Genomic DNA, 14,803 nt, shown 5'->3' with positions numbered 1-14,803 from the left:
GTAAGAGTCCTGGGTGCCTCGGGTGGGCTAGTGCCTCACTCATCTGCAGAGCCTCTGCACCCTGCCCTCAGCTGCCATCTGGGAATGCCAGGCACAGGGCTGCCCCCAGACTAGCCGGTCCTCTGTCAGTTGTTATTAAAGAAGAAAACGGTGGGGCAGCTTTGTAAATTACCAGGCACTTTAGTTGCATAAACTTGCTATTGGTTCTCACATTAGCCTTCATAAGTGGGGCACACATACCTTCTTCTTTATAGATGAGGAAACTGAGGCACAGGGAGTTTAAACAGCTTATTCAAGTCATGCAGTTCATAAATTGCAATTTGGACTCAAACCCCAGATCTTCTGAGTCTTAAGTCCTTTACTTTTCCCACTAGTCCAAGCTGTCTCATGGAAGTCACTTCCACGTACTCACCTTTTCTTCCCCATCCCTTGCACATGTGCCCTGGTATGAGGCTGAGCGTGGCTGTGTTCATAAGAGTGCTTCTGATACAGATCACTGGCTTGAAGTTTGGATCCCTCCCACAGAATTGTGCCTCCTTCCTCTTTATGTCCCAGCTGACCTTGGCAAGGTCCTATGAGTATCTGTTATTTTTATGCCCCGAGCCATCCCTGTGCCTCTCCCAGGTTTTCTGATCTGTGGGGCTGGGAATGTTGAACTAGATGCCCCACTCCTTAGGTCTTGTAGCACTGTCATCATGGGATTCATACATGCGTCATTCATACATGCGTCTCCTGGGAGAGGGGCTGCTGCTCCTGCCACTGTTCCAGTCTGAGATATGCATCCTTTACCCTCAGCCAGAAGATGCATCTGGAGGCTCCAGTCCCAGCGGGACCTCAAAGTCTGATGCCAACCGCGCAAGCAGTGGGGGTGGTGGAGGAGGCCTCATGGAGGAGATGAACAAACTGCTGGCCAAAAGGTGGGTCTTGTGACTCCCCGGACTCAGAGTGACTGTCAAGAAGTAGTTGTCCCTCAGCATCACACAAAAAATCCTTTCTGGGCCCCAGAATCCTTTGTCACTGGGTTTAGCCAAACAGGTGAGACTGTTCCTTAAGTTTTCCCCTCTCAAGGAGTCAGTCTGAGATCTGAAGCCAGGAAGAGTTCTCTAAATTCTAAAGCTCTCTTCATTTTAGTTTGACAAGTATTTATTAAAGCCTTTGCCACATACCAACCCTTTCCTAAGCAGGGCTGCATCTGGCAGTTATTTCAGGGATACGTTCAGAGGACCCCGGAGGGAAAGAGGGACTGCCCTGCACATGGAATCTAGCAAAAATAAGAATGAGTCCCAGAGCTCTCTGGTGAATGTGGGAGGAAGGTGCCCACCCCTCAGGGCTCATTGTGGAGGATGCAGAGAAGGAATTGTAGAGTGTCAAGAGCCAAGAGGATGCCACTCCTGAGACATGGGAAGAGAATAATTGCTTCTGTCACGGTTGGCTCTGAGCCTGGTACCCAGTCACCCACTTCTGCAGCCACACCCAAGGCCATCAGCTTTGTTACTATGGCTCTTTTGTTCCCCAGCTGAAACCTGAGCAGGTGGAGAGATCATGCAGCTCTTTTTCAGAAGGGATGCAAAGCTTGGGTTTTATTTTAAGTGTGGCCTAACACCAAGAATGTGCTTACTAAGACAGTGGCACCAGAGGGGACAGAAGGAGGTCTTATATCAGATCATTCCCTGTCGTCTGAAAAAAGCCAGGTGCAGATAAGCAACGGCTGGGGCTCTGTTCCCTCAGTGCCCCATTTGCCTTCTCCCTCTCCTGGTCCTCCTGGATGCCTTCCAGTCAGGCCAACCTGAGGAGAATTCTTTGTGCCTGGGCCTCCACAGTGTTGTCCTAATTCATCTTATTAAATTCAGGAGGCTCTGTGAGGATAAAATGAGGAGACAGAGGCCCACAAGTATAGGCAACTGGTCTGGTGCTTCATGGCAGGGTCAGAGCCTGAGTTCTTCACACATATCAAGGACTGCCTGGAAGGCCACAAGTGTCAGGGAACAACAAGGTGATCCAAAGCACTGGCCTTTCCCAAACCGCCACTGGGCCCGGGCAGACATTAATCAACAAGACAGGAGACAGACTTAAGCAGCTTTCACATAACAGTAAGTCACATCTTGCAGGGGCTACTATGGCTACAAAAAGGCAGGTCCAGCTCCCTGAGGAAGAGACCCTGGAGGGCCTTACAAAGGAGGCTCCATAAGCACTCTGCCTAGAAGAATGTGGACTGAGGCTGGAAGAGAGTTCATACCCTGAAGGAAGAACAGTAGAGGAATGGTTGGTATTCAAGCACCTGGGAAGGCTGAGAAGCCCACTGTGTAAAGATTAGGGAGTTGGTGGGCCAGGGCTAAAGCTAGAAGAGAGCACCTAACTATACATAGCTGTGGCTTTTATCTCAGAATACTCAAATGAATAGGAATAGAATCTCATGAGAGTAGAAAATATTTTTAAAAAAGAAAATATTAGTGCCTCCCTTGAGTCCAGAGCTAAACACCTCCCTTGTGTATGAAGCCACTGTGTTACCAGCTTGTCCTACATGATATAGCCCAAACTGAAACAGTACTGCTGTCTGTGAGAACAGGAAAAGGCTAATGCTGCCAGGGCCAGTAAGACACCAAATTCTGGTGGGAGAGTTAAGACCCTGTGCTTTGCACAACCCAGCAAGGATCAGTCAAGTTGCTCTTTAAAATGCACCTTGATGACAAATACTGGTTGGAGTCAGCCATGAGGGTGACCTGACAGACATTTCTTTTAATGAAGGTCCTTGTAGATTTTGTCTTTGCCGCTTAGGGAGACAGTTATCATTGAAGTATAGAGGGAACATGAACATTTATGAGAGCTGGTGTGTTGCCCTTTCACAACGGTTTATCCCATTAAATCTCCACATGTGTAGAATGGCTTGGTCTGTGTTCTTTGTTTGGTTTTTCAGTGTGGGGGTAGAACCCAGAGCCTCACGCATGCTAAGCTGACCTTGCCACTGAGCCATATCCCTAGCACAGTCTGCTGTGTATTTTTAGGGGATGGCAAATGAGCTTCTGGGGAGAATAAGTTGTAAGGGGCAAAATGATAGGGTAAAGCACTAAGGAAACTGCTGTAGTCCACAATGGTGGCTGGCATTAGGGGCTGAAAGAAAAGATAAAAAGACAGACTGGAAATAAAGTTCAAGGTAGAATTGACTGGGATTGCTGTTACAAGAAGTTGATATAAAGGACAATTCCTGGATTTCTGGGCTGAATGACCAGGTGGGTAGACCCATCCTTCTGAGATGAGGAGGCTACTGTGTGAGCACTGCCACTGACCAGTGTCAGACAAACAGACCTTCACCATACCCCATGCCCACTTTGTTCTTGGTGAACTGCTCGCCTCATGTTATGAAAATCAAATGTTCTGGTGGCTTCACAGAGTTAAAACCCACAAGAGCAAACCTTTGGGAAATATTGAGGGTCTGTTTGTATAGATGAGGGAGGTAGCCAGATATAGGTGACCAGAAAGTGTGAGAAAGATTGTAAAGTATATGAAAAGAGAATGTATACCTGTGGGAATGCACGAGTTGAGTATAGGGCACCTCTGAAGCTCTTCTGGGCATTTTTAGGTTCTTGGTGGTGGTCCAGACTGGAAGGGTATACTGAGTTAACTGTGTTCCAAGACAGAGGGCTTTAGAGTGACAGAAGAAAGTGTCTTCTTCCTATGAGATTCTGGGGTCAGCTTGCCCCAGCTAGCCAGCCTGCAGCAGAAGCCTCCCACATTCCTGACCAGAGAGAGAGACAGATTGCAGGCAGAGAGGTGCCCAACTATCTCATGTGGCAACCCTTCCGTGTCCTGGAAGTATAGCTGTCTCTTGACCAAACCCTGGCCCTTGCAAGACTTGAGAAGGGTACACCCAGCTCCTCCACCCTTGGATGCTATGGCTATTGCCAACTGAGCTGAACAGAGATAGGGACATCCCAAACCTCTCCCTTCTACCTAGTCCAGTTTTGAGTCTAGGTCTTGGGTGAGCACAGAAGGCCTGAGAACTCACCTAGGTGTGGCTCCTGAGCAGCTGGGTACCTAGCCAAGTGGTCCCTCCACATAAACAGACAGCCCTCCCATAATACATCTGGGGACTGGGTGGGTCCTGCCTGGAGGCATTCCAGGGTCAGCGTGAAAATCTTAGGAAGCTGATTTGTGTCTTTTTTCTTTCCCCGTGTTTAGGAGAAAAGCAGCATCCCAAACAGACAAGCCTACTGACAGAAAGGAAGATGAAAGCCAAACGGTAGGCACCAGCCCCACCTGCCTACTCCCTTGGTCTTGCCTCCAATATAAGCAAATCTACCAGGAAGGCCTTTGGGACACCGGAGTATACATGGTTTGGACATATGCATGGTGTTACTTCACTGGCCGACTTAACAGGGGAGGGGCAGAAAGGCCTCTTGGGCACAGGTTCAGACAGACCTGATACCCTAAGCATTCTCTTGACCAGACCATACTCCACCATCAGAGCTGCAGCCCCACTGAGGAGATAGATGCAAGCAGAAAGGTCTTAGCCCCCCAGGAGTGCTGTGAGAGTATTGGGTGGAGGGTCCTGACAAATGCCAGGCCTGTGCTCAGTGTGGAGACAAGTAGTGAGCAAACATGGCCCTTCACAGGCTCATGTTTTGACAAAGGTGGACTGCTTAGCATGTAGCCAGCCATAATAAATGTTATTACTGTTGAATTGTTCACATTCATTTTTTGAGTACCAGTACAGATTCCTTGAAAGAATGTGGCAGACAGACATGGCAGATACATGCCATGTTTTGTGAACCCCATAGCACTATATTGCATGCCAGGGATCCAGAGATCCCTGAAATACAGCCTCTGCCCTTGAAGAATTCACAGTCTATTAGGAGAGGCAGAAGGAAAATGACCAACAGGGTTGTGGGAGTCCAGAATGAGGTCCTTGAATGCATTCCAGAAACCCCAGGAGACTCCATGTCCATGATGAGCCGGAGTTTGCAGGTGAGGCAGGAGTGGTGTGTACTGGCAAGGAGAGTGACAGCAGCATGGACAAAGGCACAGGATGGGTGGGGGTGGGAGCACCAGCCTAGGCCTAGGACTGGGGAAAGCTGGTGGAGGTGAGGCTTAACACAGGCACCCTGGCCTATGCCTGCCTCACGCAAGCTTCCCAGCATTGAGTGGGTTCAGCAGAGGGGTCACAAGGTCAGGTCTCATCTTTAGATACCTCATTTGGGAAGCAACACTGATGAACTTGTGTGCTGGCTGGGAATAGACAGTCTCACAGAACCACACCACAGTAAGAAATCTGGGAGATGAGACAGCACAAGTAGGGCCTGGACTGGGCAAGGTTCTGGGGGTCGGAAGGAAGCTCCACTGCTCCGCCTGCAGCCTCTCCCTTCTGCGCTGTCCTCAGATCTCTGTGAACTCACCACTGGAATTTGGGGGTTTCATTCTTTAATGATATGTATTTTCTTGCTAATTATAAAAGTAAAATGTATTTGTTGAGAACATTTGGGAAACAGGTTTGATAAGTGACCTTGAGGCAAAGGAATCCTGCCCTGGCCCAAGCAACCTTCCTGAGAGACTAATGGAAGAATTTTTTTCCCCCCATTTTAGGAAGATCCTAGCATCTCCCCATCCCCAGGGACCCGAACCACCAGCCAGCCACCTAACTCCTCAGGTAAGAGGGCACCTCAAGGTCTTAGAGCAGGACAGAAGGACTCAGGAGAAGTTCATGTGATCCAAGCACCTCACTTTACACATGTGCAGAGAGGGCCAGGCCTGCAAAAATCCCACTCCTGAGAGTACCCACACCTCCCCTAGGAACCCAAATGGGTTCAGCTGAGAAGAAGCACAGAAAATGCTTGAGCAAGCTAGACATGATGGTACCAGCTATTAGGCCAGCTCTCTTCCCCCAGGACCCTGCTCCCAACCAAGGGAAGCCCTTGCCTAATAGCACTGAGCCATGCTGAAGGCTACATCTATGGCTCAGGCGTGGGTGGGACTAGGGCTCTTAGAAGGAACATCTTTTTGTTTTGTTTTTTTTTTCCTGAGGTGCTGGGATTAAACCCAGAGCCTCACATATGTAGGCAAGTAAGCTACCACTTGGTCATACCCCTGCCCCAAAAGGAAAAATTTAATGTCAGAATTTGTAATGCCAGAACTTAATGACTGGCATTATAAAGATCACAATCAGTCTTGTTCTACTAGAAACACAGCCCTTGACCTTGCCCCAGTCCCACCAGTGAGCTGTGGTAGAGGGGATGTGATTAGGACAAGGCTATGAGGCTTAGCAGTAGGAAGAAGGGTGTTCAGTCATTCAACAAGTGCCTGTTTAGTGTCTCATTCTCATGCCAGACACTGATGAGGAAAAGGCAGAGGGGGCCAGGTCACCCCACCTGGGCAGACAGAGCTCGTGCCAGCTATTTGCATATCTCATAAGGTCATGGCCATATACCAGTATACATGTTGGCGTGTCCACCTCCCTTATGAGATGCATGCTTGTGTCCGCTCCTAAGACTCTGCCTGGGGTGTGATTTACAAAGATCCACAGATTCTTGACCAATGTCACTTCCCTTGTTTGCTTCGTGTAGCAGCCATTGAGTAGGTTAAGTGATTTCCCAGGCTAGGAGTTTGAGGCTTCCCATAATGAAGTTTTTGCTTGAGGCCACACATCTGGAGTTTGGCTGCAGGCCCAGTGCACATCCCACCAGGTGGCTTTGGGAAACCTGCCTCAGACTTGAGGTTGGTCTGCAGGCCTCCTCACTACCCCTAGGAATTTTGTCTTCTGCCTCTGTTCCTGCAAAGTCAGTGAATTCATTCAGTTCAACACATCTCTTGTAGAATAAATTGTAATCTAATTCAGATTGAGCATCCCTAATCCCAAAATCCAAAATGCTTCAAAATCTGAAAATTTTTTGCAAGTTTCAGATAAAGTGTATGCAAATACTTCAAAATTCGAAAAACCCTGAAATCTGAAACACTCCTAGTTTCAAACATTTCAGATAAGGGATACCTAGCCTGGACTACTTAACATAGAAAAGAGGAAACAGCTTCGAAGCCCAGGATAGCATGTGGGGAAGACTGATAGTCAATCAACAGCAACTGCAAATGAGATCCCAGAGGGCCTGGCTACCCCAGAAAAAGTGGGAACACAGACTGCAGTATGTGTCAGAGAGGTCTCCTGCCTGCCCACCCAGCACTGGAGTCACTGGTTCCCTACACCTGGACTGTGCTCTGTGGAGAGAGATCCAGCTGTAGTCAGAAGGCATAAAGTCTAGTCACAAATCAAGGGAATAGGAGCCTGAGTCCTGCAGTGGGGAAGATAGGGTGACTTCAGGACCATCACCCCTTAAGGGGTGCCCTGGGCCAAGGGCACTGACAATCAGGAGCCAGGTTGCAGCTCCACTCTAAGCAGACCTCCTCCTGGGGCTCTGCACCCTCACCCCAGGTGGGGTTCCTGTGGGGGTGTTTGGGGGCTGGGTTAGCCACCAGGTGCTCTGAGCTCTGCAACTCTTCATGAAATGAAATGAATTAACAGAGGCCAGTCGGAAGCCCTGGGAGCGGAGCAGCTCAGTGGAGAAGCCTGTGTCCTCGCTGCTATCCAGGTGAGCTGCACTGGGAAGGCCTGAGTGGTGACCTGGCGGGCTGAGGCTGGCTTTAGTGCACAGGTTCATGTGTCTGTTTCATTCCATTGCCGTAGAACCCCGTCTGTGGCAAAGAGCCCTGAAGCTAAGAGTCCCCTTCAGTCGCAGCCTCACTCTAGGTACCGAACAACCCTCCTGCTCACATGTCTCCCAGATCTAGGGTCTCTTCTGTCCTCTACCCTTCACTAACCCACCCCTCCAACCCTGTCTCATGTCCTGCCATTAACAGCTTGCTGTGGGAAGGGCGGTGTGCTCTCATCTGGGAAAGATGGTACTGGAGGGCCTTCATGGTCATTTAGGCCACTCCTTCTTCTCCTCCCTGAGAAGGAGAGGCAAGGTCCAGGAGGGGAGTGGCTGCCAGGCAGGGAGTGGAGCTGAGAGCAAAGGTGAGGTCGGTCAGCGCCTACCACACAGGGCAGTTGTGGGGACAGTTGCACCCCTCAGCCCAGCTAGTCCTGGGCCTGTTCAGCATCTCGCCTCTGCTGTCTGATCTCAGACCGCTTTGTCTGCTTGCAGCACATCCAGCCAGTCTCCCCATAGATACACTGACCATGTTTCTCAAACCAAAAGCATGTGGGACAATACAGTAGAACATTTAGAACTAAGCTTGCCCAAAAAGTCAGAGACAAACAGCCCCATAGTAACCAAAGGCCAAGGGTGACTGAATTATATTCAAGGTCTCCAAAATCCACCAAGAAATGTCTCCACTGCCCACCACAAATTGAAGGAAGCAGCTCTTGTCACAGTAGGTGGCATTGGAAACCAGTCTTTCAGAGTGAAGCCAGGTGTTTGTTTAACAGAATACTCGAGCCTGGCCTTGGAAGGCAAGACCATGATCAACGCTGGTGGTCAGCCAGGCTGTGTACTGGAGACTGCCCCTGTCCACAAGGAGCTCTGTTGTAAACCACATAGCTATGGTTCCTGAGGGGCTCTGGAAAAGACACAGACAGCTGCCATGTGGTGGGGGTAGAGAAAGGAGTTGGACAGACATGTAGATGAGGGGCAGGGGCTTGGGGTACAGCCTCTAAGCTGAGGAGATAGGATGTGCCAAGGCCCTGAACTGTAACCACCCAGCAAGTTCGAAGAACAAGCCAGTGTAATTGAAGAGGGGTGGGAAACAGGAAGGGTGGTTTTGAGGATTGGCTGGAGGTTGGCATTCGTATTCTGGATACAGGGTCCCCACGGAGAGCCTGAGCACAGGCCCAGCCAGGATGAGTGCTTGGAGAGGCTTCCCCTGGTTCTAAAGGGGAAGGCGACAGAGCAGGACAGAGCCAAGAGAGGCAGGGCCCAGCCTGAAGCAGAGCTGGCCTTGCCTACTAGTAGATTTAGATAGGCTGCCATGTTCTTGGCCCTCACTGGGCAGGAGTGTTGTCATGGTCATTCCCACTTGGAAGGAGGTCTCGTTCCAGCCCCGAGAAAGATTCAGGTGCGTAATGACAATCCCTGTCCTGCATACTGTGGCTTCTAAAGGCCATGCCTGCTTGTCATGGTGCAACCATCAGGTGCAGTGAGAGAGCTGAGGCCTGGACAGGTGGGACAGATGCCCTGCTAGCAGTTACTGCTGAAGCAGGTCCTGCAGCCCACAGCAAAGACCTGCAGGACTTCTGGCTGGGCGCATTTGCTCACCAGGACCCAGAACTCTGGACAGACCTGTTCAAGACCACACTTGGCATCTTTCTCGAGTTTTCTAGGAGGGTGCAGAGCACTTAATTTTTCATCTGTACTCTCCTAGCTGCCAAGAGCATTGGGCATTACTTTTACCAGCTGGAGCTAATCTGGGCTGTGATCCCTCAGCAGCCAAATTGGCTCTGCCAGGTGGATATTTGTATGCTACTGTTATACCGATTCTTCACCTGACTCGGGCCACATTCATTTTGCTGGAATCACAAGCTTCAACAGCCTTTATTTCCACATGATCCAAACCATGTGTCTGCCTTCAGCACCTCCATTGTTTTCTGAAAGACCCAATTAGATGAGTATTGTGCCAAGGTTTTCCAGGGAAGATGCCTGTTCAAGAGGCATGAAATTCAAGTCACTTGATCTTAGTTCAAAGTACAGCCCATGAAAACCGCCTCAAAAGAGCAAACCCACATACCAAGACAGGTCGAGGGGGTGAAGCACTAGCTACTTGCTTGGTTTGGGAGGGGAATGGCATCTCCAAGGCAGGGCTATATGCAGTAGCAAGATGTGCCTAGTGCCCCAAGTTGCTGGTTTTTGTCAAGCCTCAGTTTGGCCAGGAATGCAAGCGTCACGCCAAGGAGTAGATTATTACTACCAGCTCTCTCCAGGGAGGCAGTGAGAGCTCAGAATGCTGTCTGGAGCTGCTCTCTGCCTAAGGGCTCTCAAATCAGAAAACAGCTCCTGTTGGCCCCCATTGTCCTGACTCTTGGGCTGGGAAATGTGGTCGTGGTATCCATGGGGACTTCTGAGAACAGGGCACTCACTTCCCTGTCAAGTGACCTAAGAGTGGTCCTAAATCAAAATCATTAGAAAGACCAGAGGGGACAGGCAGTCCTCTGCCCCTGAGAAGGAGGTCTCTGGCACCCCAGGACTTCCCCAGATTGGGGTGCCTACAGGCCCTGCTACCCACCTTTCCACACCTGCCATTCCTCTCCCAGGGTGAAGCCTGCTGGGAGTGTGAACGATGTGGTCCTGGATGCCTTAGATTTGGACCGGATGAAACAGGTGAGTGTGTCCTTCCCTCAGGCCAGGAGCACCCAGCAGGCCAGCTCTGGTCAGTGGAGCCAGACAGTCCCAATGGGACCCACACTTGGATTGTACAAAGTCAGGCAGGGAGCCTACCAATGGAGGAAAGGGGATGCTTGAGCATATCATTTGTCCCCAACCCCACCATCACCAGAACAAAAGTGTACCTTCACATTTCTGCGCATCCCTGCAGCCTGCCTCTGGACCATGCCCATGGGTAGCCTCAGTCTTAGTAGAGTTGACCTTTGGGTCAAGGAGGTGCTGAGGGCTGCAGGGCTGGGTGAGGGTGAGGCCCCACTGCACACATGCCTCCTGAAACCAGTCCCTCCCCCATGGTTGTTCCTTCACCCTGAGGCTCTGCCCAGCAGGAGATCCTGGAGGAGGTGGTCCGTGAGCTCCACAAGGTGAAAGAGGAGATCATCGATGGTGAGTGGGGCCACACTGGGTAGGGACACTGCCCCGGGTTGTGCCAAATGGTAGAGGAGCCTGAGAAAACACAGGGCTGCCACCTGTAGCAAGGCAGGGGAGGCAGCACCAGGGTGGGACCTTGGCCATACAGCCTGGGGTTTGAGCCAAGGCCCATTGCTGTACCCAAGAGGGCTCAATCACTTCCCAGCAGAGCCCACACCACCCTCCCCAATCTCTGGCTGTGGAAACTGAGGCTCAGAAAAGCCAAGTGATTTTCCTAAGAATGCAACACCTCCCCGGTAGTGTGCCCTGAGCCTGAGTTTCCCCACACAACAGCTTCCTCAAGAAGGGACCACTGGGTATGGTCCCAAGTTTCTGCTCCTTACTTCATGATCTGTTCATTTCTGATCTGCCACCTCCTATCACTGGTGTTGGGTCTGTGATGGGGCTGCTGCCTTCTTGGGAGTACCTGAGCTCCTTTACAGCCTGTGTGTTCCTGAGCTGGGAAGCAGACATGGTACTCCCCCCAAAAGAGCCTCTAGCTCCAGAGAGTAGGGCTGTGTCCCATGTATCACATCCGTCCTTCCGGTCCCACCAGGGCCTTTGAGGGAGCTGGCTCAGATCTGCAGCCAGAGGAAAGGGAGGTTTGGGCAGGGCTAGCTCAGCAGGGGATACAGCAGCAAAGTGCAGCCCATGCCCATCCCCCACCAGGGAATGTAATCTCACACACTGCATCTGGCTCATCAGCAACAACCATGACGTAAAGGGGTGCAGGCTGACAGCAGACTTCCAGAGAGGAGAGGGTCTCCATGGGATCCTGCTGGGAGCTGGACACACACACACACACACCAGCGAGGCCACAACACTAAGTTCCTGTACACCCACACACAAGCGAGGCCACAACACTAAGTTCCTGTGTACACACACACACACACACAAGCGAGGCCACAACACTAAGTTCCTGTGTGTACACACACACACACACACACACACACACACACAAGCGAGGCCACAACACTAAGTTCCTGTGTGTACACACACACACACACACACAAGCGAGGCCACAACACTATGTTCCTGTCTGTCCAGTTGACCTAAATGCCTGGGCTGGGAGATACAGAGTTAGTGAATGAAAAGAGTGAGACAGTTGGAGCCACAAAGGCAGGCATTGAAACTAGCTATGAATTTAGGGTTATTTCTGTGTCCCTCCCCTCCCCACCCCAGCTGGTCCTCAAGGCCAGAAGCTGGGCCACCAACCAGTCTGTCTGAGGAAGCTATCTGGGAGAGGCAGGGCTATGGTGGAGCCACAGGTCCCCTGGCCCTAGTCACCACTTGCAGCTGTGGTGCAGGTACCTAGGAACCCACCTCACCGCCAGCTGGGAGCCCATAGGAGAGCATCTAAGCCCCCAAAAAAACCCTTTCTTGATAGTGTCCTATCCTTCAACCTTCCCCTGGCTGGGGACTCCAGCCCCAAGACGTCTGTTGGGGGACTGGAACTAGAGGGGTAGCCCCAGAGGCTTGGGGAGAGTGGGAGGCACTAAGCGGGAGGAGGAAACACCAAGATCTGGGGGAAAGACTAAGAGTAGAGTAGGCAGGAAAAGAAAGAAGAGTCTAAGGAGGGGTCAGGAGAGAAGGCCTTGCCTTTCCCCTGGAGAATAGAGTCAGGTCAGGAATCAGCAGGGACTCCTGCTACTGACACATAGTAAAGCCTGGCCTCCACTCTGGCAGGGGAGAGGCTCACAGGTTCTCCAGACAGACCTGGACACCTACCTGATTAGAACCTACAAAGCACAGGGGAGCCTGGTACACCCCTCCCCCCCACACACACACACATCCACAGCAGCTCTGAGACCACAGACAAACCCCCAGCCTCTCCAGATCCCACCAGCTACTCAGACAGGGAGGTGGTAGCAGGGATTGCGGGAGAAGTGGCTCACAGGGTTCTGCCAAAGCTGTCACATGAGTAGGCCTCTATAGCCTGTACTCCCGTGTGCAGTCTCTCTCAACCTGGGGCAAGGGTTCTTCCTAGAGCCCAAGCTGGGAAAAAGACACCAGGCATGGAGGGTCTGGTTCTTCACTGTGCCTGAGCATCCCTCTCCTGTCCTGCTCTCAGCCATCAGACAGGAGCTGAGTGGGATCAGTACCACATAAGGCGGCCACCAGTCACGGAGAACAGCGAGGAGCCCTGCAGCCCCAGGCCTCCAGCACAGCAGAGAGTACGCACTGAAGCTGGGACGTGCTTCATTTAAAAGTCCCAACCTGTGATAAAATATTAAATGAGGAAACAAAGTTCAACTCCTGGATTTTTTTTAGATTCTACCTGACACAGAACACCAGGTCTATTCTTTTTTTGTATTTTATATTTGCTTATTTAAGTGTACATTTCTTTTGGTTTATAGAGAAGACACCCCCGAATCACCTGCTTCATTAGAGGGTTTCAAGTTTTCTCCTAGGTGACGCTGTTAGCACCTTAGCTGGCAGTGAGCAGCCAGGCATGGCGTGCCTTTCCACGCCAAATGCACCTGTCCGAATGCAGCTCTGCCCCAGCAGTCATGGTGTTAACAGTCTGTCCACGCAGTGCGTGTTCTGTCCATACAGTAATAAACCGCTTACTGTCCACACATGGGCTCTGCCTCTATCTCACTTGCGCAGGCTCCTGGTTGCCATGGTGGGGACGCTGCACACCAGAGTAGGAAGGACTAGGAGCAAGATGAGTCTCTTCCCAAGACCCAGGAGGGTGAGCTGGGCAGCTCCATTGTCTTGTGACTGGACCTCAGGTCCTGCCCATAGGGAGCCCTAGGTCAGTGGACCCCAAGTATAGCATACTCCCTGGACCATCACAGACCCCATGAGCATTCTGACTGGCGGGGCTGCAGAGTGGACGTGTGCTTGTGGAAGAATTTGGTGCTAGAACTCTGGAAGATGGCAGGGAAATGAAGGCAGCCTTGCCCTCCACTCTATCCACACAGACTCCTGTATCCTCCATAGAGGACCCTAGACTGTGAAGGGCAGCCCCCAGGCCACCTAGGGGACAGACTCAACACTTGTTTCTCATCCTGGCCACGGGGAGGGCCTGACCCTTGGCTCCAGGACGGCTGTCCTTGTGACTAAGAGCTCCAGCCAATGGTGGCCTTAATACCCCTGTGAGCATTCTCAGGCTGTCCTGTGACCTCTCAGTGCCCACCGTGCATCAGCCACCTCAAGCCAGGGAGGAAGAGGTGAGGTACCAGGCTCTGGGCCTGGTCCGGCTGATTACAAGGGGTAACCACCATTCTCTGGCCCAGCCCTTGGCATACTTTATCTTGTTGGGTGTTCCCATTAACCCAAACAACAGGAATGGGATTGTTCTGCAACAGACTGCACACCCCTGAGGGCCACTTTGCTGTGACCCTCACCCTCCCCAGGTCCAAGAAGTCTGGGGCTCCTAGCCCTGCCCCACCCTCTTCCATGGCACCCTTCTCAGCACAATCCAATGAGAGTGATCCTCAGAGGAACTCTTGATCCCGGGGCTGGCCCATGGCACTGTCTTCAGGGAAGGGCACTGATGGACTCAAGGAGCTTGAGCCACAGCCCCAAGGGCAGGGGAGGCAGCTGCACTCTCGGGGGCCAGCCCATGTGCCACCTGCCCCAGCTTAAAGTCCTCCTGTCTCAGAAAGGAGCCCAAGGCTCCTCCCCACATCATCTGAGCTATGACACCATTCAGGGACACCAGTGCCTGGCACCACATGAGGCTACTCCCAGGCATGACGCAAGGGCTATAGCACCTCCTCCTTTAGGCCTTTCCTCTCCAGGGTCAGTAGACAGCCCTCCTGGCCCACTGCCACCTTTGGCCAGCCCTGTACCTCAACCCCAGTCCCAGGGGTGTGGTGGGAGCTACAAGGCTGATCCACTCCCACTCCTTCCTGACCTCACCCAACACCCTGCTGCTGCCTGCCTACTCTGAACACCAGGACCCACCCTGGTATCAACCAAAGGCTATCTCCCTAGGTCTCAGCTTTGCCATCAGTGCCCTTCAGACAGGACAGAGACACATGTCCCTACTTCATGTAGACACCAAGTCCGTTGCCAAGCCTGTCTCCTGA

The 14,803-nt window shown here is 51.8% G+C and overlaps 1 protein-coding gene across 4 annotated transcripts in view; it reads left to right on the top strand.

Annotated features, from left to right (window-relative positions):
* Evl (Enah/Vasp-like) overlaps positions 1 to 13,342 on the top strand; it is a 160,030-nt gene extending 146,688 nt beyond the window's left edge. For 3 of the 4 annotated variants that reach the window (XM_020176223.2, XM_074067175.1, XM_020176222.2), the window contains exons 7-14: positions 796 to 917; positions 4,177 to 4,237; positions 5,578 to 5,641; positions 7,502 to 7,568; positions 7,664 to 7,726; positions 10,226 to 10,292; positions 10,682 to 10,739; positions 12,835 to 13,342. In XM_020176223.2, the coding sequence (XP_020031812.1) occupies positions 796 to 917; positions 4,177 to 4,237; positions 5,578 to 5,641; positions 7,502 to 7,568; positions 7,664 to 7,726; positions 10,226 to 10,292; positions 10,682 to 10,739; positions 12,835 to 12,872 (540 nt within the window). In that variant the 3' untranslated portion in view covers positions 12,873 to 13,342. The remainder of the gene's footprint in view (positions 1 to 795; positions 918 to 4,176; positions 4,238 to 5,577; positions 5,642 to 7,501; positions 7,569 to 7,663; positions 7,727 to 10,225; positions 10,293 to 10,681; positions 10,740 to 12,834) is intronic. The other variant, XM_074067176.1, reaches the window with a different exon arrangement.
* The last annotated feature ends 1,461 nt before the right edge of the window (positions 13,343 to 14,803 follow it).

The sequence above is a fragment of the Castor canadensis genome, chromosome 3 (genome assembly GCF_047511655.1).
Source record: "Castor canadensis chromosome 3, mCasCan1.hap1v2, whole genome shotgun sequence".
NCBI classification, from domain to species: Eukaryota; Metazoa; Chordata; class Mammalia; order Rodentia; family Castoridae; genus Castor; species Castor canadensis.
This window is presented reverse-complemented; position numbering and strand designations above follow the sequence as displayed.